Source organism: Pyrus communis, chromosome 6, assembly GCF_041283825.1.
Source record: "Pyrus communis isolate YQ-2024b chromosome 6, ASM4128382v1, whole genome shotgun sequence".
Classification (NCBI taxonomy): Eukaryota; Viridiplantae; Streptophyta; class Magnoliopsida; order Rosales; family Rosaceae; genus Pyrus; species Pyrus communis.
The window spans coordinates 4,646,598-4,669,723 of record NC_142570.1 but is presented as its reverse complement, the minus strand read 5'-3'; the positions used below and the strand labels follow the sequence as shown (position 1 = coordinate 4,669,723).

At 38.2% G+C, this 23,126-nt stretch overlaps 1 protein-coding gene, 1 long non-coding RNA gene and 1 pseudogene across 3 annotated transcripts; 2 read left to right on the top strand and 1 right to left on the bottom strand.

The window, feature by feature from the left end:
- Positions 1-7,758: 7,758 nt before the first annotated feature.
- LOC137711503 (L-type lectin-domain containing receptor kinase S.1 pseudogene) lies at positions 7,759-10,028 on the top strand (annotated as a pseudogene). The gene has a single exon (XR_015963426.1). The product of XR_015963426.1 is annotated as an L-type lectin-domain containing receptor kinase S.1 pseudogene (transcript).
- A 2,554-nt stretch (positions 10,029-12,582) lies between these two features.
- LOC137714750 (uncharacterized) lies at positions 12,583-13,575 on the top strand. Its single transcript, XR_015963813.1, has 2 exons — positions 12,583-12,693; positions 13,380-13,575. It is a non-coding gene; the product is annotated as an uncharacterized LOC137714750 (long non-coding RNA).
- Positions 13,576-15,022: 1,447 nt separating this feature from the next.
- On the bottom strand, positions 15,023-18,924 carry FRO8 (ferric reduction oxidase 8). The gene is made up of 8 exons (XM_068450817.2): positions 18,368-18,924; positions 18,002-18,095; positions 17,657-17,845; positions 17,326-17,563; positions 16,715-17,042; positions 16,366-16,624; positions 15,561-16,246; positions 15,023-15,432 (listed from the first exon to the last, which is right to left on the bottom strand). The coding sequence occupies exons 1-8, from the start codon at positions 18,522-18,524 to the stop codon at positions 15,263-15,265; spliced, it is 2,121 nt and encodes a 706-aa protein (XP_068306918.2). The 5' UTR covers positions 18,525-18,924; the 3' UTR covers positions 15,023-15,262.
- Between the last annotated feature and the right edge of the window lie 4,202 nt (positions 18,925-23,126).

Below are 23,126 nucleotides of genomic sequence, written 5' to 3'. Positions count from 1 at the left end.
AATTTGTAGAATATTTATAGGTGGGGAGGAGTGGCGGTGACGTCAGCGAGAGACCCACACGCAAAGCAAGGAAGGAGCACTAATTGTTGCGGTTGCTTCCTCTAATTATAATTTCTAGTCGTGATTGGAAATGTAATTAGTAGTAAATTAGTAATTAGGGTTGCTGTTGAATTTCGCTGATCTATTCTTCCAATATTCCTTTTCGTTTTTCTCATTCAATGGGGTGGGCCTCGCTGGGGCCATTTAGGTGGCATCACAAAAAAATAAAGTTTTTTTTTTTTTTTTGGAAAAGAACAGTGGAAGGCGGTTAGATTTGATTCGGATGTCACTCCAAAGTCCAAAAGGAATCATGATTAAATAGGTAATCTACTAATCTGTAGTTAATTTAGACGGATTGGTTTCAATCTTTTCACCTGATATCAACACTTTTTTGTAGTACAAGCCATCGTAAGAGACGGGTAAATCGAATCCAATACGCAATGTGCAGGAATAAATATTCTTAAATCGGTTAGACGTTCAGTTATTAAGATTTGCATTATTTAACTTGTACATCGTTCAATCAATTTGCCTCCAGAATCTTCCGATTTAATTCCGACTAAGAATGATGTTGTACATAATGTGCAGATTTGAACATTGATCAAATATAGGTGCAGGTTTGAACATTGATCTTGTACATAATGTGTTACCATAATTAATCTGTCATTAATTAAACTTAATGACTGGTAAAATAAAATAACTTTAACTGCAAGCCCGTTATTTTGGGTGTCTTGGTTGATGACGTTATCTCTCTGATATATAGAGACTAAAATGCTGACGTGATTTAAAGAAGTAAACACAAGATGTTGACATAACTTAATCATGATCGTTTAAATATAGAAATTTAATAGGTAATGTCTTTTCTCTTTGTCTTTTTCACTTTATAAAAAAATAAATACAAAATGTTGATGTGACTCAACTATGATCGTTTAAATATAAAAACTTAATGGGTAGTACCAAAAATAAATTCACTGCAGTGGTGAACAACAAATAATTAGCTTTTGGATCATTCAAAATTTCAAGAGTTGGACACTCCACGACAGGTCCCATAGAAAGAATTACAAATGTTTTGATTTGGATTTGGCTTTCTATACATGTCTAGAAATCCAGGGGAATTCTCCAAGTGACCATCATATCTCCAAAACCCTAGAAGATCATTTCAGTTCAAAAATCAAACGTCATACCAATTTCTTGTGTGAAATTTAAGGTGGATGAAAAGAAAAGGAGTTTTCACACTCCTTTTGTTTATAAAGAGAAGCGAACCAAGTTTACTGTTATAGTGATGCTTTTTAGGAGGTCAGTCGCCTATCCTAGATCTTCTCATTTTCAAGAACATCCCCGCTCTATCTAGTTTAGTAATGGTTAAATACTGATGTACTTTTATAAAAAGTGGGTATCATAAAAATCTGAGCTCAAAAAGGTGTTTGGTAAACATTTAAAAACAACTTATTTTCACAGTTTTGGATGAAAAAAAAAATTGAAAACGTGAAACAACAAAAATAAGCTTATTCTCACAGCACAGCAAAACAGTTTTTTTTTTCTTTTCCAAAATACAGCAATACCAAACCAGTATCAAGGTGATTCTCAAACCATTAATACATGACTATAAAAGTACACAACTATCTCGACATCGATATTTTTATTAGTAGCTATACGCCACGATGTTAGTGAAGGTTCCATACATGCATGGAAGTCTCTCCCACATACATGCAATGACAGTTTTAAGGGGGAGCGAAGTGTTCGGTCGTACAGGGCTCCAAAATTTAAGGGGATCCTATAAAATTTTTGTTATCTAATATATACAGCAACATTATATCTAAATGTGACTGAAAATTTACATAATTAAACACGAAAGAAAAAAAAAATTCAATTGGAACCTACAGTTAACTCTTTTCTAACTTTCCCTTTTTGGAAAAAAAAAAAAAAACTTATTCCACTTTTTTATTTTTCTAGCAATTTTAGTTGCCTTTACAAGTACAATTTAATTGATGATGTTGCAGCAAAAAATGCACGAAGAACCATCTTTAAGTGAAATTTCAATGTTGTACTTTATTTAGTAATGGTTATTTTTTAAGATTTCTTTACTTATTATGTAATGCTATTGGGAAACTGATAAGTAGCGTGAATTTTAAAATTTGTTTGAATTTTGATTATTGCTTTCTACCATCAATATATTTTAAGAACAAAAAAAATTGAAAGTGTCACATCCCGGTCCGGGGCGGATCAAATTGGTATCAGAGCCTAACCCTGGTCGTGGTGTGCCGACGAGGACGTCGGGCCCCTAAGAGGGGTGGATTGTGACATCTCACATCGCCCAGGGGAGTGATCCTTATATGTATATTCCCATCTCTACCTAGCACGAGACCTTTTGGGAGCTCACTGGCTTCGGGTTCCGTAGGAACTCCGAAGTTAAGAGAAAAGGGGGCTAGAGCAATCCCATGATGGGTGACCCATTGGGAAGTTGCTCGTGAGTTCCCAAAAACAAAACCGCCAAAGCGGACAATATCGTGCTACGGTAGTGGAGTCGGGCCCGGGAAGTAGTCCCGCCCGGGCCGGGATGTGACAATTTGACGTCCTCGTCGGCACACACGCGACCAGGGTTAGGCTCTGATACCAAATTGTCACATCCCGACCCGGGGCGAATCACTTCCCGGGCCCTCTCCACCACCGTAGCACGATATTGTCCGCTTTCGGCTTACCATTCCCTCACGGTTTTGTTTTTGGGAACTCACAAGCAACTTCCCAGTGGGTCACCCATCATGGGATTGCTCTAACCCCCTTCTTGCTTAACTTCGGAGTTCCTACGGAACCCGAAGCCAGTGAGCTCCCAAAAGGCCTCGTGCTAGGTAGGGATGAGAATATACATATAAGAATCACTCCCCTATGCGATGTGGGATGTCACATAAAGACTCTCTTAAAGAAAACCCCTATATAAATTTTGCACGAACCTTTCAAAATTTCAGAGATCGCCCTGCATATAAGAGTGTATGAGGTGATTGGAGAAGGGATGATAAGGCCAAAGGAAACAAGATCCATAAACATCATTGACAATTGCGTTGGAGACGTTACATGTGGGGACGTTATTTTAGGTAACAAGCATGAAGGCTTTAGCATGGGCATCGACATCATTTCTGCCAAATGTTCTCAGTACCAAAATACGGTATTGGTCTATGTTGTAGTGACTGGGGACGGCCGACTCCCGTTTGGTTCGATTTATTCTTAAACTAGTAGCACAATTAAACACATCAATTTCTCTTTTGAGAGTATCTAGTACTAAGTGACGCAAAAAAATGAATAATTAAAATTAAAAAAAAATTAACGGTTGTGAAAATCAAATGTAGCAACTAAAGAAGCACTAAATTTACGTAGCATTAAAAGTGGCTCTGAACTAAAATCTAAGTTAGTAAAGACATTTTATAAAAAATAAGATAAAATAGTGAACACTGCATAAAATAGGCATCCACAAATAAAATATAAAAAATCAGCCCACAAAATTAAAAAAAACGTGACTCGCTCACCGCGATTTTTCTGTGCACCTATAATTATTTATTGCAATAATTTAATTTCGCTCAATTATAGCAAATATTGACGGACAACCGCTTGCACGGGTTTACTGCATAAGACCCTTTACAGAGAAAAAGCTTTATCCCAACAAGTAGAAAATTTCAGGAGGATCCTTACCGAATCCTCTTTGCAAGGATCATAGGGATCATTTAATTACATTAGTTCATCGTATATCGTGTGGTTAGAAATTATTGTAACTTTTTTATTTAAAATTGAATATAAACAGTACTTGATAAAAACTAACTGCACAATATACGATAAACGAATGTGATTGAAAGATCTCTAAAATCCTTATAAAAAGAATCCAACGATGATCTCTTCTCTAGAAAATTAGTACAATATAGGGATTAGCATGCTTTCGTATTTATGTATGCATTTATTTATTTATTTAGGTCGGAGCTTTGTGAGCGGTTCAAACCGGGTTTTTGCAGTTCCGATGTTGATTTCACGTCTGTAGATTGTACCTATCAATTTTGTTGACAGAAATAAAAAGGGCCTGAGTATGCGTCGTGTACTCGTTCCACATGCGGACGGGCCTGAAACGTCGACACGCATAAGGTAACACCTAAATGAGGCGACACGTGGAGGGACGCGTGGCGTCAAAGGCAGCTGGCGAGGATCCTGTTCCTAGGATGGTTTCATCAGGCGCGAGGAGCTAATTTCATCCAGTGGATTATTGTGGTGGCAAAAATTAAAGACCTAAATCCTAATAGCAGGCAAGATTCTCCGTGCATGGTCAATGAGGTAGATAAATTTTGGGGTATGCTATCCACACTTATTTTTACTTCACACAAACCTTTTGTTGATTTCTGTCTTTTGATCTTCTTCAATTAATCAAATTCGATGACTGAAAATTAAAAGGGTGTGTGTGAAGTAAAAAAAAGTGTGTGAATATCATATCCCTAAATTTTTTATTGTAATAGGAACAACCACCTGTTTTTATATAAATTATGAAAAATTATATTTTTTAAATTATTAATTATTTAGTATTCATATTTCTCTATTAGTATAATAACGCGTGATCTACCCCCCTAGTGTTTCGGTCACTCGAAAATTCTCTCAAGGACATGATGGTGTTGGCCCACATGGCATGGCTCATTGGCTTGTGGCTGATAGCGAAGAAGAATTTAGAAGGATCTGTTGTTAATGTTCCCCTTTAATAATATAATGGTATATAAAATTATGGTAATTATTATTGCTATTTCAAAAATCTTATTTTACACTTCAAATTTTTTATATTTGGAAAGAAAAATACACTTGTAAGAAGTGTAAAATGAGATTTTTGGAGTGCCAATAACACTTCCCAAAATGATATTGACTTGTTATTGTTTGGGATGCCATCACATGTTGGTATACTAAGTTTATATCTTAATTTGTTATCCATACATGTTTTCTTGGCTGATTCTAATTAGGTATCTGGGTCTGACGTTCAACTTTAAGTTTGTTTACTTCTTCGAGGAGTTGTTGGATAAAGGGGTCTTGAGTGGAGTTATGTATAATTTGAGCCTTTCTTCATAAGTTTCCATCATCTCTTGGACGCATAAAAGTTTAGTCAAGGGCATGTGGCTTTTCCTTGGATTCACTGTATTGACTTATGGAACGTGCTTGTTGGAGGCCCCATGTGTCTCCTACGCCCTCTAGTCCCTCCAAGCCTTGTCACTCATTCTTAGGTTAGTAGCTAGTATGGGTCATGGTAGGGGACCGAGTCCTTTGGAAACTCTTGGGTCATTGATCTTTGAGCCCATGTGGATGGGTTTTTCTCGACACTGCCTCAAGAAGTCTCAACAGTATCAATAAAACAGTTCTTCATCCTTCTACTCCTCCTGCGAGAATATGCCTCCCTCCATTTTTCCTGTTTTGAGTTGAAGCAGCTAGGTTGAGAGAAGTCTCGTGTTGAGCAACGTTCTAATGAAAATGTCGTTCAACATCCATGTTGAAGGCAAGTGACCCTCCGTTTAGAGGGTACCCACATGATGATCAACAGTCATGAGGGCGATGGGCTCATGAGACCGAGTTTTTCTAGCCTCATAAAGCATTCCGAAGAGCTTCTTATATTGTTCTTGGAAGACCTCTAGCTTGAAGAACATATTTCTTTCTTTCCCTCATTCGTTGTTTCACACTAGGCATGAGGAGGAGTCGTTCTGCATGTTATGGCTTCCTTCACTCCCCATATTGGTGAGAAATACTTGATTGAAGGAGAATGTACGAAATATGAAAGCTAGCTTGACAAGGCATACATACTAGCCAAGATCGAACACCAACTATATCAAATACATTACATATTTTTTTGTGTTTTTTTTTCTTTCTCCCATCTCAAGTCTACTTACATGGTAACTTATGGTAAATGAGTATCAAAATTACTTTAATAAATGGATTTCTAATTTCCCTACCTGTGTTTTTTTAATTGTTTTTTGTTATATTTTAAGAATAATTAATCATAAATAAAACAGTTGCACGTTTGATAAACTATTTTTCGTAAGTGACGTGAGTGTGAAAAACAGTATAAACGAATTTTGTAAATTTTAAATACAAAAGTGATATAATTGTATATAATTACAAAAATGAACATAGTAATAAGAGTAGTGGTAATGGCAAAGATGCGGTGGCAATGATGATGGTGACGGGAGCGACATATTGTGAGGGTTATAGTGGTGGTGTCAATAATAGGGTTTGGTGGTGGTTGTGGTGGTCGCAGTGGTGGCGAAGGGGTGGTAATTGTGGTGGTGATATAACATTAGTGGTTAAAGTGATATGTGGTTTGAATACTTTGTCTTCCGATGGAGAAAATCCGTATAGAAGGATAAACAATGTTGTTTTAAAAAATTATGATAGAATTACAAAAAAAATGAAAATTTCATTAAAGCTCAACTCTACTTTTTACGAAAACAACTTTTAAAAGCTAACCTGCACGCTACTTTTAAAACCTGGTGTGGAGGCAATTTCTTTAAAAATAAACAAGATATTTTATTTTTATCAAACACTTTTTACTGTTTAACAAGTAAAACAATTTTTGACCAAAAAAAAAAAAACAAGTCGTTTCTTACATTTTTTTCATTCATTTATTTTTTATTTTTTATTTATAATTAATACATCCGTGAGCGCAAATGGTAAATTTTCATGATTATTAAAAATTTTCTCTTTAACTCACTGCATGTAAAGTGATTTGGATCTCCATATGACAATCCAAACTCACAAGCAAAATGGGGGAGGAGGAGACCGCGTTGAATTCTAATTGGGCCTTTATATATGATTGGGCCTGTGACTTGTAATTCTACGTTGTCATACATGACCTGGATTTTCTATCTCGTTGCTTAGTCGTTGGGATGTAATCTGGAAGCTCGTGGACACAGACCCAGCAACCCTCCTTCAGGTCTTGGATTGACTACTGATATTTATGGTAGTCAAAATCGCTGTGCTGTTGCCTTTTCTCTTCCATCTTATGCTTTCAAACTGTATTAATTCGTTGACCAACTAGGAGCAACCTTTTCTCTTTCATTTTGGCCCTCACACGTACACGTATCTATTTAATTATCCTTATTTTGTAAAGAAATTATTTTTACGATTCAAACCCATGATCTTTTAAGAACAAAGAGGCAACATTTTTACTATGCCAAGGCTCGCCCTCCTCTATAAGCGTACAATAATCATTAATTTTCAAATACGCAACGTGAATTTTCATTTTTAATGTATGAGATGTTTAAGAAAGGAAAAATGAAACATAAGACCTAGAATGCTTGAGTTACTCTTAACGACATGAACTACAATCTCATTGAAAGCATTCCAAGTCGCAGTTCAAATTTGTCATTTTTTTTTATAGAATAGCTTATATGGAAAAAGAAAATTTAATATAAGGTTCGTATAAATGCTCTGAACCATTTCAACTGTAATATTATTGAAAAATCCTTTTTTGTATTGTTACCAAAAAAATTTACATGTACTTTGATAACATTACGTGACAATGTCACGAAATTATTAAGATTCTTCCTCCCATTTAATTGTATAAACTTAAAAACTACATCTTGGGCAAAAGGAGATTTTCAGTGTGTTAGGAATACAATTCGATGCACCAAATATTTTAATACAAGTTGTTCAAATTTTATTTTTCAAATATTCAATCACTTGTATTATGACATGTAATATATTAGACCAAGTATTTATGCACACTGGAAAAATCTCTCGAGAAGAAAAAGAAAGAAAAGTAATATTGCTCCATATAGGTTCAAATGGTATGACTAATCTTTCATTAAACGAACATAACACTTGTCACTCCACCCACAAACTTTTTCCCGCTCCCCGGCGCCTACCTGAATCTGTACGGATGAGACCTTTCTCAGCCGTCCTCTTCCTTCTCCTTCTCCACCACCTCTGCGTCTCCCCCACCTCCGCTATCGACTTCCTCTTCAACTCCTTCTCCAACATCACGAATACCACCGACCTCACTCTCATTAACGACGCCCGACTCGACGCCGGCGCCATCCGCCTCACAAACGATACCAACCAGTTCGCCGTCGGCCGCGTCTTCTACCCAAGGAGAATTCCCATGAAACCCACCTCCAACTCCACCTCCGTCGCCTCCTTCTCCACCTCCTTCGTCTTCTCCATCCTCCCGGACATTGCCTCGAGCCCGGGATTTGGCCTCTGCTTCGTCCTCTCCAACTCCACCTCGCCGCCCAACTCCCTCGCCAGCCAATACTTCGGCCTCTTCACCAACGCCACCGTCCCCTTCGTCGCCCCGTTGCTTGCCGTCGAGTTCGACACGGGTCAAAACCCGGAATTCAACGACCCAGATGGAAATCACATCGGAATCGACCTTAACAACATCGAGTCCGCCTTCCAGACCACCGCCGGGTACTACAACTCGACCGGCGGATTCGTCCCGGTCCAAATGCGGACCGGGCAGAACGTTCGGGCCTGGATTGAATTTGACGGGACTAATCTCGAATTCAACGTCACGGTCGCCCCTGCCAATGTGTCCCGCCCTTCTCTGCCAACGCTTACTTACAGACACCCCAAGATTGCGAACTACGTATCGGCCGAGATGTTCGTTGGGTTTTCGGCGTCGAAAACGCAGTGGATTGAAGCCCAGAGGGTTTTAGCTTGGAGTTTTAGCGACACCGGAGTTGCCAGAGACATTAACACGACAAATCTGCCCGTTTTCCAGCTGGTTTCTCCGTCGACTTCGCTGTCGAGTGCGGCGATTGCCGGGATTTCAGTCGGTTGTGTCGTTTTTGTGTTGATCTTAGCATCTGGGTTTTACTTCTACTGGTGGAAGAAAAGGATGGAAGGCGAAGAAACCGACGACATCGAAGATTGGGAACTGGAGTTTTGGCCGCACAGATTTTCCAACGAGGAGCTGAGGGAGGCGACGGGAAGTTTTTCGAACGATCAGCTTCTGGGTTCCGGCGGGTTCGGAAAGGTTTACAAGGGGATCTTATCAAACGGCACGGAAATCGCCGTCAAGTGCGTCAACCACGACTCGAGGCAGGGGCTGAGGGAGTTCATGGCGGAGATCGCCAGCATGGGGCGGCTGCAGCACAAGCACTTGGTGCAGATGCGGGGGTGGTGCCGGAAGCGGAACGAGCTGATGTTGGTGTATGATTACATGCCGAATGGGAGCCTCAATCGGTGGATTTTCAACAAGCCGAAGAAGGTTTTGGGGTGGGATAGGCGGCGGCGCGTGCTGGCAGATGTGGCGGAGGGGTTGAATTATTTGCACCACGGGTGGGACCAGAGGGTGGTTCACAGGGACATTAAGTCAAGCAATATTTTGCTGGACGCGGAGATGAGGGGGCGGCTCGGGGATTTTGGGCTGGCGAAGTTGTACGAGCACGGGGAGGTACCGAATACGACGCGTGTCGTCGGGACGTTGGGGTACTTGGCGCCGGAGCTGGCGACTGTGGCGGCGCCGACGGCGGCGAGTGATGTGTATAGTTTTGGGGTGGTGTTGTTGGAGGTGGCGTGCGGGAGGAAGCCGATTGAGGTGGACGCGGCGGAGGATGAGGTGGTGTTGATTGATTGGGTGAGGGAGTTGTATGTTAGAAGGAGGGTGGGGGAGGCGGCGGACGCGAGAATAAAGGGGGAGTATGAGGCGAAGGAGATGGAGACTGCTTTGAAGCTTGGGCTGGCTTGTTGCCATCCTCATCCACAGAGAAGGCCTACCATGCGGGATATTGTGGCGGTTTTGGTTGGTGAGGCCGCGGCCGCCACCGCACCCGCCGCATTGTTGTCTGAATTGGCAAGGAGTGATAGTAGCGTTGGCGGCGGAGACGGCTGTAGTGATGAAGAGTCAATGCAAGTGGCGCCACTCAACCTCCGGCAGCCTTCAGTTTGAATATGCTTGGTTTTTTTCTTTTCAATAATATTTTTTATTGTTTTTCAAAGATATAAAAATAAATTGTGAGGTATACACTATACACATTGACCTTCAATTTTTTTTTACTTTGAAATATTTTTTTTTTCAGATTGAAATCTTACGTTTTGACCTTCGATCGATTTATACTTTATGTTACGTGAGACTTTGAAATGTTTTTTAGTATTAAAATCCAATGTTTTGACATTTTATCGATTTATATTTTATGTCATGTTTATTTAAAAGTACTTTTAAAATGACTTAAAATGTTTTTAAAGAAAATGTTCTAGGCTCAAAAAACACTAAAAATACTTCCTAAATTTCTATTAAAGTTTATTTCTAAAAACATTTCTACAAAAAATGCTTTTAGCCATTTTGAAAGTAATTTCAAACGAACTCGTTATGTGATTGTACGGCCAATTACTAATTATTAACAGTAGTATGGAGTAACGGGATTCACTCTCAAAACCACTAACCATACCAAATAGCAAAAAGAAAATACACTCTGTTATACTCTCGCTTTTTCATTCTGCATCTTAAATTTTCCTTTGTGAAAAAAACCAAGACATATATATTAACTTAACCCTAGCTCACTCTCATCACAAAACCTAAATGATTCAAACGCATGTGAGTCGGATAGATGTGTTCTTCAAGTCTCATTTTTGTATATTCGACTCTCGCCATCTCTGTTCTGGAGCCTTCTCTTCCACCTCGACTAGTTTTTAGCTTTTACGTAATAAAGTTAATACGAAATCGTATATGTTTGCTAATATACGATATTGGAGAACACTAAAGTCATTTTTTGGCTTGCACATTCAATTTTCAATTTTGGCATCAGTAAAGGCTTTAATTGTTACGACATCAAATGCCAATCACTTACCATCTAGAGACAACATGTCTGTAAATACCTTTGAGCTAAGACATAAGAAACGAAAGTGCATCAAATTAGGTGCATTAGGCAGAACCATTTATTAGGGGTGGGCAAATGGGTTTTGGACTCGATGTTTGGGGCGGGTACGAAACATAAAACAGGGTATGGATGGCAGGTCCAAATGTTTGAGGAAACAGGGCCCTGGCTCAGACCGTTTCCACATATTAAATATAGGGATTTTAGGATTCGTTTGGACTTTGGATATACTTTTAAAATGACTGAAAGTGCTTTTAGAGAAAATATTTTTGGATTTCAAAAGCACTTAAAGTGATTCCTGGAAGAAGTACATAATTGGTGGTTCTTACATAAAACACTTTAAGTCATTTTTCAGGATTTACTTTACTAAGAATTGGTTTTAAAACTTTTTTTTTTTTTTTGAGTCAAATGATAGATTTTGTTAGATTAGATATTAGATTAGTTACTGATCGAACTCACGTTGTCGACAAAACACTTTTCCATGGTCCAAAACATTTTCACCAGAAACATTTTTAGCCATTTTAAAAGCACATCCAAACAAGCTCTTAAATGCTGCAAACAACATTCTGCTGAAATGTAAAATTTATATCCGACGGTCCAACGAATCCTCTAGGTGAAGTCGTGAGATTAACCACCAAAGCCCGACGACCCCACCACCCTGATCTGGAAAGAGAGAAATGGTGAGGACGAAGGAGATGACGACATCCATAAGGAAGGCTATGGCACGAAATCTGGGGAGTGAGAAAATGGTGAGGACAAAGGAGATAGCATCAATAAGCAAGGCTATGGTATAGAGATTGGATAAGAACCCAGAAGCTACCACCTCGGTTCTACATTCATCATGAACAACTTGCTTTCTTCAATTGGACCCGTGGGTCGTTGGAACTGGCCCATTTGAAACAGGCCGGGTTACGTCGGGTTTCATTTCTAAAATAACAAAACCAACACCGTCTCCTCCCTGTTTAATTTATAAATGGTTCTGGTTCGGTCCCTTCATTTTGAATCCAACCCAACCCGGGCCCACCTGTACCATTTGTACTAAGAATTGATTGATTTTTTTCATCAAAACCTCAAAATAGTAGTTTAGTTACAAAATTTATATTGATAAAAAAAAAAAAATTGCAAATTTATAGAATTTGGTATATAAACTCAAGGGTAAATTACACTTTACCATCTCAGGTTTGACGTGTTACACCCGCCCCTGCTTATAAGGATAATTCTGTAATTCTCACTAAAAATTTATAGAATTATCACTTTAGTCCTCATTTTTTCACACAACCAAGATCTGAAATTTAAATTATTACTCTACCCTAGACTGCCACGTGGCAGCACCCTAACCCACTTCCCTTTTTTCTCTTTTGTCCCCCCCCCCCCACTTGCCGTGTCCCTCATCTCTCATTTCTTCTTTTTCTTTTTCCTTTCTTTTCTTTTCTTTTGTTTTGGTTTGTCTGCAACTTTCTTTCTCTCTCTTTCAAAAACTCTCTCTTTCCTCTTCTTCCTCTTCTACCCGTGAAAGACACACACACACACACACCCATTGTTGCACCTGCTTGAGGACACAACCACCATCATCATCATCATCAAACCTTAGCTCTCTCTCTCTAACCCTTGCTCACGGCGCCAAGAGGGTACGAGCACCTCCGGCGATTTTAGCTTGTTTTCCGGTGGGGTTTTGGAGAGTTTTGGCACGGGTGAAGCCACCCAAATTTTCCGGCGAGTTGGTGGGTTCCGAGGGCATTTCCGGCCACCACAAGCCGTTACACGGCGAACCCAAGGTGCGATTCTTAGCGGTGATTCCGTTATTCTTATTTGGTACAGCTTGCACCCTCGGTGTACGGTGAGTGGACCTCTTCTAAAAATGCATGTTTTAATGGTAGAATTGCATACACAGAAAAGCATGACTTTACGATTATGTTTTATGAACGTTTTACGAGATAATATGCTTACTAAGGCTAGTTTGAATTATTACTATTTTTCCTATAACCCATGTTCTTATAGAATATCTGATGGATGACGATATGATATTTAGAACATGTTTAGAACACTTCTTTATAGTATAGATGATGGATGACTTTATACTATGAAGTTGTTTTTCAATATATGTATGTTCACTGGTTTTATACTTACCTAGTGGTCCTTTCTGCTACGGGACGAAGGGATAGATCCGGTCCGTCCCGGGCGACGGTTTGGTGTTGGCATAGGGCCTGGAGTGTGTTTTCCTCTGACTGTCTGCTCAGAGACGGGGAGCCGGCAAGGGGCCTGAAGTGCATTTTCCTCTGACTGTCTGCTCAGAGACGGGGAGCCGGCATGGGGCCTGAAGTGTTATATCGGACATTCACTAGTGTTTATTATTTATGCGATTTATGATTTGAGACATTGCACGACATACTAGATTTAGGAAAACCTATGTTTCTTATTATACTTGTGTTTCCATAAACCTGGGGGTTAGTATGTTGATAACTGTTTTACTATTACTGTATATATAAACTTGGTCTACTCATCTTTGTTTTGCGCCCCCTTCAGGACCTAGGAACGAGGTTTACGACTTGAGCTACGAGGCGTTCCCCTACCAGTGATTTGTGTCATTTTCGCTCCGCTTCACCACTTATTGTAATAGCACTTCTTTATTCTTAGTTCTGCTTGTACTCTGTATTAGAATTATGCTCTGGACGTTCTGCGTGTTTACCTAATTTCAATATTTAGAAGTAGAACTTTTATTTGGGTTTTTAGCCTTTATTGCTTACTTTAGTTTATTTTCTTAGTTTTTGTTTAATTAAATGGCTTGCGTCACCCTTCGGGTGTCGGCCAGCACGTGACCATCTCGATGTCCCTAGGACCTCGGGGTCGGGGCGTGTCATGACGTCTATTACAACCTCATACAACATTTTTAAAACATTTCACTTTCATACCTCACGTACTATTTTATTTCAATATAATACATCCGTTACATTTTCCATCAATTGATTCGTTAAGAGCTGACGTGACGACCACATTTGTACCATATGACTGCCAAATTTGTGCCACGTGGCAAAATTATTTATTTATTTAAAATATTATAATAATTTACCCAAGAAAAAAAAAAAAAAACCACAAACTGAAACCCACCTCCCTGCAACCCCCTAAATCAAATCAAAGTAATCGAACAACAATCAGCAATTACCAAAAATCCCAGAAGGCATCTTGACCACGAAGACAATCATCAACCCACTCGCGAGGACGCTACTTGCCTTCACGGTAGCCGTCAGATTCAAACCCTCCACTAGGAAATGAAGAAGGAGTTGTCAAACCCCCAAATGCTCTTACTCTTTTGAATGTTTGACCCATCATGAGGACATCATTCAGGAACTCACCATTCCCCATCATAATTCCATACGATGACGACGTAGTAGGAGGCGAGGCGGGGAAGAGCTCAGAGGAGTTGTTGTAACTCTCGACGAGCACAAACTCTCGGCAGGCCGGTGAGGTGGGAACCGCATAAAAAAGAACCGGACGGCTGGTATCGGAGGAGTGACATAGCAAGGGGATCATTACTGGAGAGAGGGAATTACCAGAGGGGGAGTTGGAGATGGGAGGCGAGGAGGAGGTGATAGGGTCGGGCAAGGCAAATAACCCAACTTGTCAGACCTTGGGGTCGTTGACTGTGCGGGGAGGCCAGCGAGGGTCCATTTGGGAATTTGTGGGTGTGGATTGAGGGTTTTGGGGGGTGGGAAGAGTGGGTTTTGGGGTGCGGAGAGAAAATTTAGGGGGTTTGGATCGTTGGATTTGATTGGGGAGGGGCGGGAGAAGACGAGAAGCAGCAGAGAAATGCAGAGCGCGTGAAAAAGACGTGGGGTGGGTTTTTGGATGGGAAGGGGGGTGAAGAGAGTGGAGGAGAGGGAAGGTTTCTAGGTTTGTTTGCGGGGAGGTGGGTTTCAGTTATTTATTTATTATTTTTTTTAAGGGTAAATTATTATAATATTTTAAATGAATGAAAAATTATTATTTTTTCATGTGGTACAAATGTGGCTGTCACGTCAACTCTTAATGGATCAATGAATGAAAAAAATGTAACATATATATTATATTGAAATAAAATAGTACGTGAGGTATGAAAGTAAAATGTTTTGTGTTTTGAAGATGTTGTATGAGATTGTAATAAACCTCAAATCTGAAATGGTAAAGTGTAATTTACCCTAAACTCAAAGCTCCTTTATTTTTCTTTTACCACTTCGAATTTTATCATACCACCTTGGGTCCTTGGCACTCCAAGGTTCATAATTGTAATAAAGATATTTATACATGTACATTCTCAATTTTACTACGTTGACCCTAGCGAGCCATGACAAGTGACCAATCTGAAGAGACAAATTTTAGATTTAACATCCTCAGTTTTTTTTATTTATTAATGCTTAGGGTTTGTACAATAGCTAAAGTGTGAAATTGAGGGAGTGGAAGCTGAAACTGGCTTTGTGCTTCTTATTAGAACCCAACTTTTGCTGGCATTCTGTTGCCACTGATTCTTTCATAGTCTCCGGTCCACACACCATCACTCCGATATCAGATCCACCCGTCTCATCTGAGAACTTTGCAAAGATATCTGCTCAAAACAAGAAAGTTGTTAAAGATGGAAAATACTTGTAGCAGTTTCTCCTTACAAACAAATCACAGTTTGACATAAGTGCGTGGGTTCGTTAAAGATTATGTGAGAAAAGGAATAAAAAGTACCTTGAAAGTTAGGCCTGCCTCCAAAATGGATTTCGTGTTCCTCAAGAGCAGCATCACTTGCTTGTATTGAGCTTTTTTCCAAGTCTTTCCCTTGTTTTTGGAGAATCGGAGGAATCAATTTCTGTATCCTTCTCCGTCTTACAATAAGTGCAACAAAAATGCTGCCTGTCATTGCTACAATGAAAGAAGATATGATAAGCAGATCTGCAATTGAAGATGGAGTCTTTTCTTTCGTTGCTTTGGAGGCCATTTTTTGTGAGGGAATAAAAATGTGGTTGAAAATGATAAGAAAGATCAGAAACAGGATGGAAGAGATTCCGGTTATGGCAGCCATCCAAACTGGGCTTTCGAGTCCATTGATCGAATAATTCAAGAACTTTGTACCAAAGTGTACCGTTTTCACTTGCGAAAACTCGTTGAGTAGTTCTCTTACTGTTGTACCATACTGCTCTTGTGTCACAAATATTTTAACTTTCAGACGGCATTTTTCAGATGGCTGGTTAAAGATTAGGGTTGAGATCGAGTTCAATAGACAAATGTCTTCGGACTTCTTCACAGCATATATAAGTTGTATTCTTGGCAGGAATTTGTGTGTGCTGGTGTTTTCAAACGAAGCAAGCTCTTGTAAGATGCTCAGAAATGGGGTTATCCCAATTCCTCCAGCAACAAGCATTAGGCTGTCATATCTGCACAAAAATTTCACATTCGTATAAATCGAATTTTAAGGTCTAAAATTTGGTGATCACTAAGCAATAAGCATTTTTTAAGAAAGTAACGTATCATGAAAAGTTAAATCTTTGTGCACCTTAGGAAGTCCATAGAGACAGGTCCATAAGGGCCTTCTACTGCGATAGGTATGTACTTCAGCTGATCGTTATCCAACTCTTGCCTAGTTTGGATCATATTTGAGAGAGAACTAGTCCACGATCCTTCGGATTTGATTAAAATCGACATTGTGTTCTTATCGACACTAGAGCTGGAGATAATGCTGAATGAGTGCCACTGATATTTGGATATGCTTGGTACCTTCACAAATATAACACTTGTTGGTGTATACTTGAGCCCTGCAAATTAGTGGCAAGTAAATGTTTCATATGATTGCTCCAAACTTTTATGCAAAATTCTGGTTTCCGATAAAAGACGAAAAATTTTACCTGGATCTTTTGGTAGAATAAGCTCGATAGCGCTGGAGGGGAAAATTTGGGCAGATAGGATACAAGTTTCGGGTCTGGATTGTATGATTCGAAGCAGCTTGTCAAGGCCAAACAGAAAAATTCCAGGGAAAACTGCGTAAAAGTGACGATCTCCAGCATGAAACAAGAAGAGCACTAGGAAAACCATGTAGAGATGGTGTGTGTAGTAAAATATCTCGAACTTTTTTCTCCTTATTTGAGGAAGTGATGTGACCCAAATTACTAACCCTACAACTAGACAGATCTCCCCAGCAATGTATATCCGCCCGGTGTCCTGCCATTTCCATATCTGTCGTTGAATCCGAAAAGATATATCAGTAAAACCCAAGAATTCAGACACCAGAATGATCAGAAAAAAAGGACTAGGATTTGTTGAAGAATAACATACTAGGTCAGAAAGTTGACAAACTAAAAAAAGAGCATATTCAGACACCAGTTCCATTACTAACAACACCGAAGCTTTTTGGAATAAAACTCATGTACGGAGACACCAGGTGATTAAGTTAAAAGGCAATTTCGGTGTTAGAAGTAGTGCGACGGTGGACTGCATCTGAAATAATGACAAGATTTACCTCCTCTTGAATATAGTGGCTGACACCCCAAATGAACAAAGTGCTTGCACCATGGAAAGTGGCAAAAAATAGCATTGCAGTGCCAAGCCATGTATGATATTTGATTGAAGCTTCAAACTGGATGCCGAGAACCCGGAATAAGGCCAGCCCTCTTAAGACAGGGAAGAGAAGAAAAGCCAGACAGCCTTCTGCTAGCAAACCGAACCGAGTTGCCACCCTTAAGTACTTGAGTTGCCATCTGGTGAGATGAGAACAATTGAAGCATGAATTATGATGAAAATTCTTGCTTCTTAGTGTCGAAAAATAGAAAGTTTTCGGGTTCAGTACTCACGAATTCAGCACTATCGATTTTGAGGGCTTCAAGTCCTTGAAATCATTAGAGATTCGGGCGTAAAAACTCCAAGCTAAGAAGAGGAGGAAGAGGAACACTGCTAGAATTTCTAGAGTGGATAAAACACCAACAAGAGCATTCACCACCAATGGATTTGAGAAACATGCAGCAATCAATCCCCTTCCTTTTCTGTTTTATTCAAATTAAGCAGACAAGTAAAACTAAGTTAAATGGGAATCTTAAGTGATATTGTAATTTAGCGGAGATGCAGAACAATTAGCGGATCAGATTATGCAGCAGCTCGACATACGACGTTAATGACATAATAATTAACATTCTACTTACCTCCTTATTGCCTCCTTGGGCGTCAAATTCAAGTAGAGAGATCCAATAATCGCCAAGGCAATAGGAGGGAATGTATACACAGCAAAATTAAGACCTGCAATAAAATTATTTAGCAACTGTTTATCTTTCTCCCAGTGGAAATTGGATTAAGAGGTTTGATTAGCAGAAAGCTAAAACCTATTAATACAAGGGAAATGATAACCAAGATCATTTTTCTTCCTTTACACGCTCCCGTTTAATCTTGTTCGTTATTTCACTTCAACTTATTCAGTTTGATATTACTATAAATAAAGAGCGGTGTGTAAGAAGAAAATAATGACATGTGTTTATCGTTTCTCTTATTTAATTGAAATCTGAAGTACGTACCATAATATCCAAACACTGTATTTCTTGCTGCATCTTCAGCTCCCTTCCATTTTTCAGTCCATAGCTGTGTTGGTTTCAGAAGCCAAAGAGAAATCCAAGCTGCAAATATCAAAGCCATGAGTGCCTTAAGAACAAACAGAAGAGTGGACTTTGCCATGTCTGTTTCCAGAGGCGGCACAATTTTTTTTTTTTTTTTTTGATTCCACCAAATATTAAAAGGATATCTTCTTTATAAAAGAAGAGAAAAAGCTTTTGGCTCCACTTGGATATCTTTTTTATGCCACCACCTTCTATGTTGTTGGAAAATCCACATACTCCTGTCAGCAGTATGAGGTCCAAGATATGAATGAAACCTGCACTATTATTTATTCTTATTGGAAAGCGATTTCCGCACTACCATTTTATCTCCCATTTTATCTCCAGGACTCTCTTTCTTAATTATGTCGGTTGATTCTTGTTTAAATGGTTCAATTTGATGTCTAATCGCTCCCCATTAGTTTTAAAACCTATCGATATTTGATCATAGGGGTTATGAAAAATGGGCATTTTGATTCATTATCAATTGACTGAGAGTTAGGTGTTCACGTTCAAACATGGTATCAGACCAACTATTTGTTGCAGCGACAACACACGTACACATCATCCAATGGGACTTGACTTCTGTGAACTGCCGATGAGACATCTTGTATATCATGCATATGACACTTGTATGTCATGCATATGACATTAAAAGGGCCATCTTTTGTTAGTTAATTGATTGAAACTCTTCGGCTTTCTATTGTATTTGACTCTGAAAACAGTCCTTTTGTTATATATTTGGCTTTTTAGCCAAAACAATTTATGAGATTGATATAACTCTTCACTTTAATTTATAAGATTTAAAATTGATAAAAACGGTCCTGGAAATTATTCACAGTCAATTATTTTAGTCATTCCGTGAAAAATTTCCATTCAAGATTCGTCTATTCGGTCCACAAAAAGAGGGGAAAGAGAGAGAGGAAAAGTAGAAAGGGGGGAAGAAGTCTAGCACTAGTCAGCCCAAGGACCACCACCGTAGATCACGAGGGAATTATCGAGGGTACCCTCGATGAGTCAATTGAGATATTTTTGTCAAAATCAACTCTTCCATTTGAACTAGTGGTTTCTTTAATTTAAGAGAGATTTTTTTACAGAATGACCAAAATGATTGGTGGTGGACAATATTAGTGATCACTTCTATGAATTTTAAATTTCATAGATCAAAATGACAAGTTATGTCAATCTAAATGACCATTTGCACTTTAAAGCCTTATATATATTGGAATTTTGGTCCAGCAAGTTAAACCTGCTATCTTATAATATGTTTGTCTTATTACTCTTGTCGATGGATGAGAAAGGGAAGGGAAGGTGAGTGAAGAACATGCCAACTAGTTATGTGAACTGTCGCTAAAATATTCCAAAGCTAACCAAGGATGTTCTTCCGTGAATCATGATGCAATTTAATTTCTTTCCAACTAATTATTCCCACATCACTATATATCTTTTATACATTATTTTCTTCAAAGTGGAGATGGATATTCTAACCGTTTTAGCCAGTTTAGGTGGTAAATTTAATTCTTTTAAGAGGAGGACGAGAGTCTAGTTGGAAAATCAATATATTAATATATAGGATCATTTTATTCTTTGGGTTTTAGGCCCTATTAGAATTAGGTTTTCGTTTTAGAGATCATGTTTTAGTTTATTATAAATAGGATGTTTGTTATTCACTTATAAAAAGTCGTTCACAATTTAATCTCTAAATGTAGCCGTCTCGACAATCTTGTTTATTCGTTTTTTCATAAATTAAATAATAATCATAGTTTGTAATCCCTTTTTTTGTTTGTTTAAGTTTCAACTAGTCGAATCTTGACCTAAGTGTAGGATTAAAAGCAAAATCACCATCGATCGAGCTAGAAGCTGTCAACAGCCACTTTAATTTGTTTGACAGGATTTTAAACCCCCGGATGACTTCCAAGTACTCACATTATCTAATAATCCCTCCACCAATATTATGGTATATGAGTTATTATTCAAGTTGTATATGATATCCAAAGCATATCATCTTGCGCGTGTGTGCTCATGATTGGTGCAATGTTACCAAACAGATAACTAAATGAAAAATGGTGGTGTTTGTCTAAAAGAAAATGATGATGAAAGAGCACGACATGCACTATATGTCATATCAATTTTATATAGTGTGGACAAAGTTTTGGGCATCATATCAACTTGATTGATGTAATGATCTTTAGATAGTCAATAAAAACTTTATATGTTTAAAGACGAACTGTAACCTGTGTATAAGAAACTTAGCTAGAGAGGATGTGCTTCTTTTATCCATCTGCGTTTTAAATCACTTTTTTTCCGCTATTTAAATTAATTAAGGTTTGGCTTCATGTTCTTAGGAATAAGATCCTCTTAGGATCCCTTACATTCGGATCCTTCAATCCTATCCGTTCAATTGAAAATCAAACGGTCAAGAATGAATTCTTTGTTCATCTTCACCTTCTCCTGTTCATTTTCTTCTATCTTTACCTTTCATGTTCATCTTCTTCCAACTTCTTTTCTGGTCACCTGTTGTTTATCTTCTTCCCTCTTCTCCATCTCTCTTTCTCTCCAGCTTTAGAATCAAAAGATTTGAAAGATCCGAATGAAAGAGATCCGAAAAGAATCCTAGTCCATATCCTTAGTAAGAGTTAAGATTCTCCATGGCAAGTGAAAAAGATCTTAATGCATGTCAAAGTAACGCATGTTAAAGTAAGGCATGTCAAATTGTATCTCAAGAGTCAATATATGCCAAAGTGGACCCAAATATATGTCAATGACAACAATAAACTTTTTTTTTTTTGGAACAAATGGGGGGCAACATTGAACATTTTAAAATGAATATTAACACGTCTAAAACTAGATTTCTTGTCAATTTCTACAACTATGTACCATGTCATTTGTGTAACAATTTTTAAATAAATATTAAACTCTTGTATTTTGATCTCGCCTGATCTTACGCTAATTCCTATAATGAAAGAGTAAACCTAATCATGCAGTCTACCCAAATTTTCTTCTTCATTTTCAAGTGTATCTAGAGTGGGATGAACAGTTTGGTGGAGTTTGAAAAGCACCCAAGCCAGTCCCGGGTCTCTGGACAACAATTTCTGTTTTCTTGTATCAAGGGCTTTTTCCCTCTGTTTTATTCTCTAGTTAACTGGCCCAGGAAAAATTAAATGTTATTTTTATTGAATTAAGTACCTAAAACTGCCTAATTTTTAATGCCAATCTAAATTGATTTCAACATTTTCAAATAATCCAAAGAAGTACCTAATCTATTAAAAATGTCATATTCGTTAAGCCTTAGTCATATCTATTACATTAAAAAGGGGCTTACTCTGTCTCCAAATCAATAGAACGTCATGGAAGCGTAACCTCCACTAACTAATAGTCATCACCACCCCTATGATGCCATCACCTCCAAACCCTACATAAAACCACCAACTCCACCCTACAAGGCTACAACTCAAGTTGCCAATATTGAGAAGAAGGTCATGGAGGTTGATGGTATCGACTGTCATGATGTGCTCACCATCATCTTCACCGCTCACAAAAAAGAATTGGAAGCTTACGAGCTGAAAATCGGCGAATGAGGAAATCACATGAGCATAAACAAGCTTCATGAAACCCTATTGGAATTATTAACCCTATTCTTTGAAATTCAGATTACGAGGTAACTAATACTAACGTTGACCATGATATACCCAATTGATGGGTTTTGAATATTATCTTTGTATAAAAAATTAATTAGGGCTTAGCAGGTGGACACTTTCAATGGGTTGGACACTTGTTTAGAATGTTTAAAAAGGTTAAGACCAATTTGGAATGACACTAAAAGGTTGAAAGGTTTTAGGTACCAAATTTTTTTTTGTTTGACTCGTTTATTTAAAAAACTTCTAGTCCCCATCCAAGGTTCATCGTTTTGAATTTACAATAAACTATGGATTATGATATTCAAATATTCTTTTTCTCGTGTGAGAAGTGCTTTTAAATGACTGAAAGCACTTTTAAAGAAAATTATTTTAGGTTCCAAAAACACTTGAAGAGTTTCTTCCAAGAAGCACTTTAAGTGTTTTTTTTAGGATTAACTTGCATTTTTACTAGGATTGGTTTTAAAAACATTTTCTCTAAAACCGCTTTTAGTTATTTAAAAATACTTCCCAAACAAGCCATTTATATTTCACACACACCTCTTAATTTTTATCTATTAAATCGAATGAATTGAAAATAATCAAATAACAAATTAACAGAATGTATGTTATAAAAAGAGGTGTAAATAGCACCACTATAAAGATTGGTCTTAGATTGGAAATCCCAATGCAAACTTATTTAAATCCTTGATAGCAGCATAAGAACGAAGTCCATAGTCCATTTGTTGCTGCAGCTGTAACTAAAATAACTTCTAGCTTCCAAGTTCTGATTCATCAAGGACATAATATAGTTAAACTAATGTTGCCAAAACCTTGGTGGCATCCTATGACTAGGAAAGGTGTGTAAATCATTATAAATATGTTAAACTTCGTTTTGTAATGCAGCAAAGTAAGGGTAAACGATGTCATTCTTTGTTTTTTAAGTAAATGTTGTCTGTACGGTACTTTACCCTCCGAAACTACCGAGCATTTGTCAAATTTATATCTTCAAAGACCTATTGAAGGGTTTATGTTGAGGCATCCATGCCGAAGTACATGAATTTCTTTCC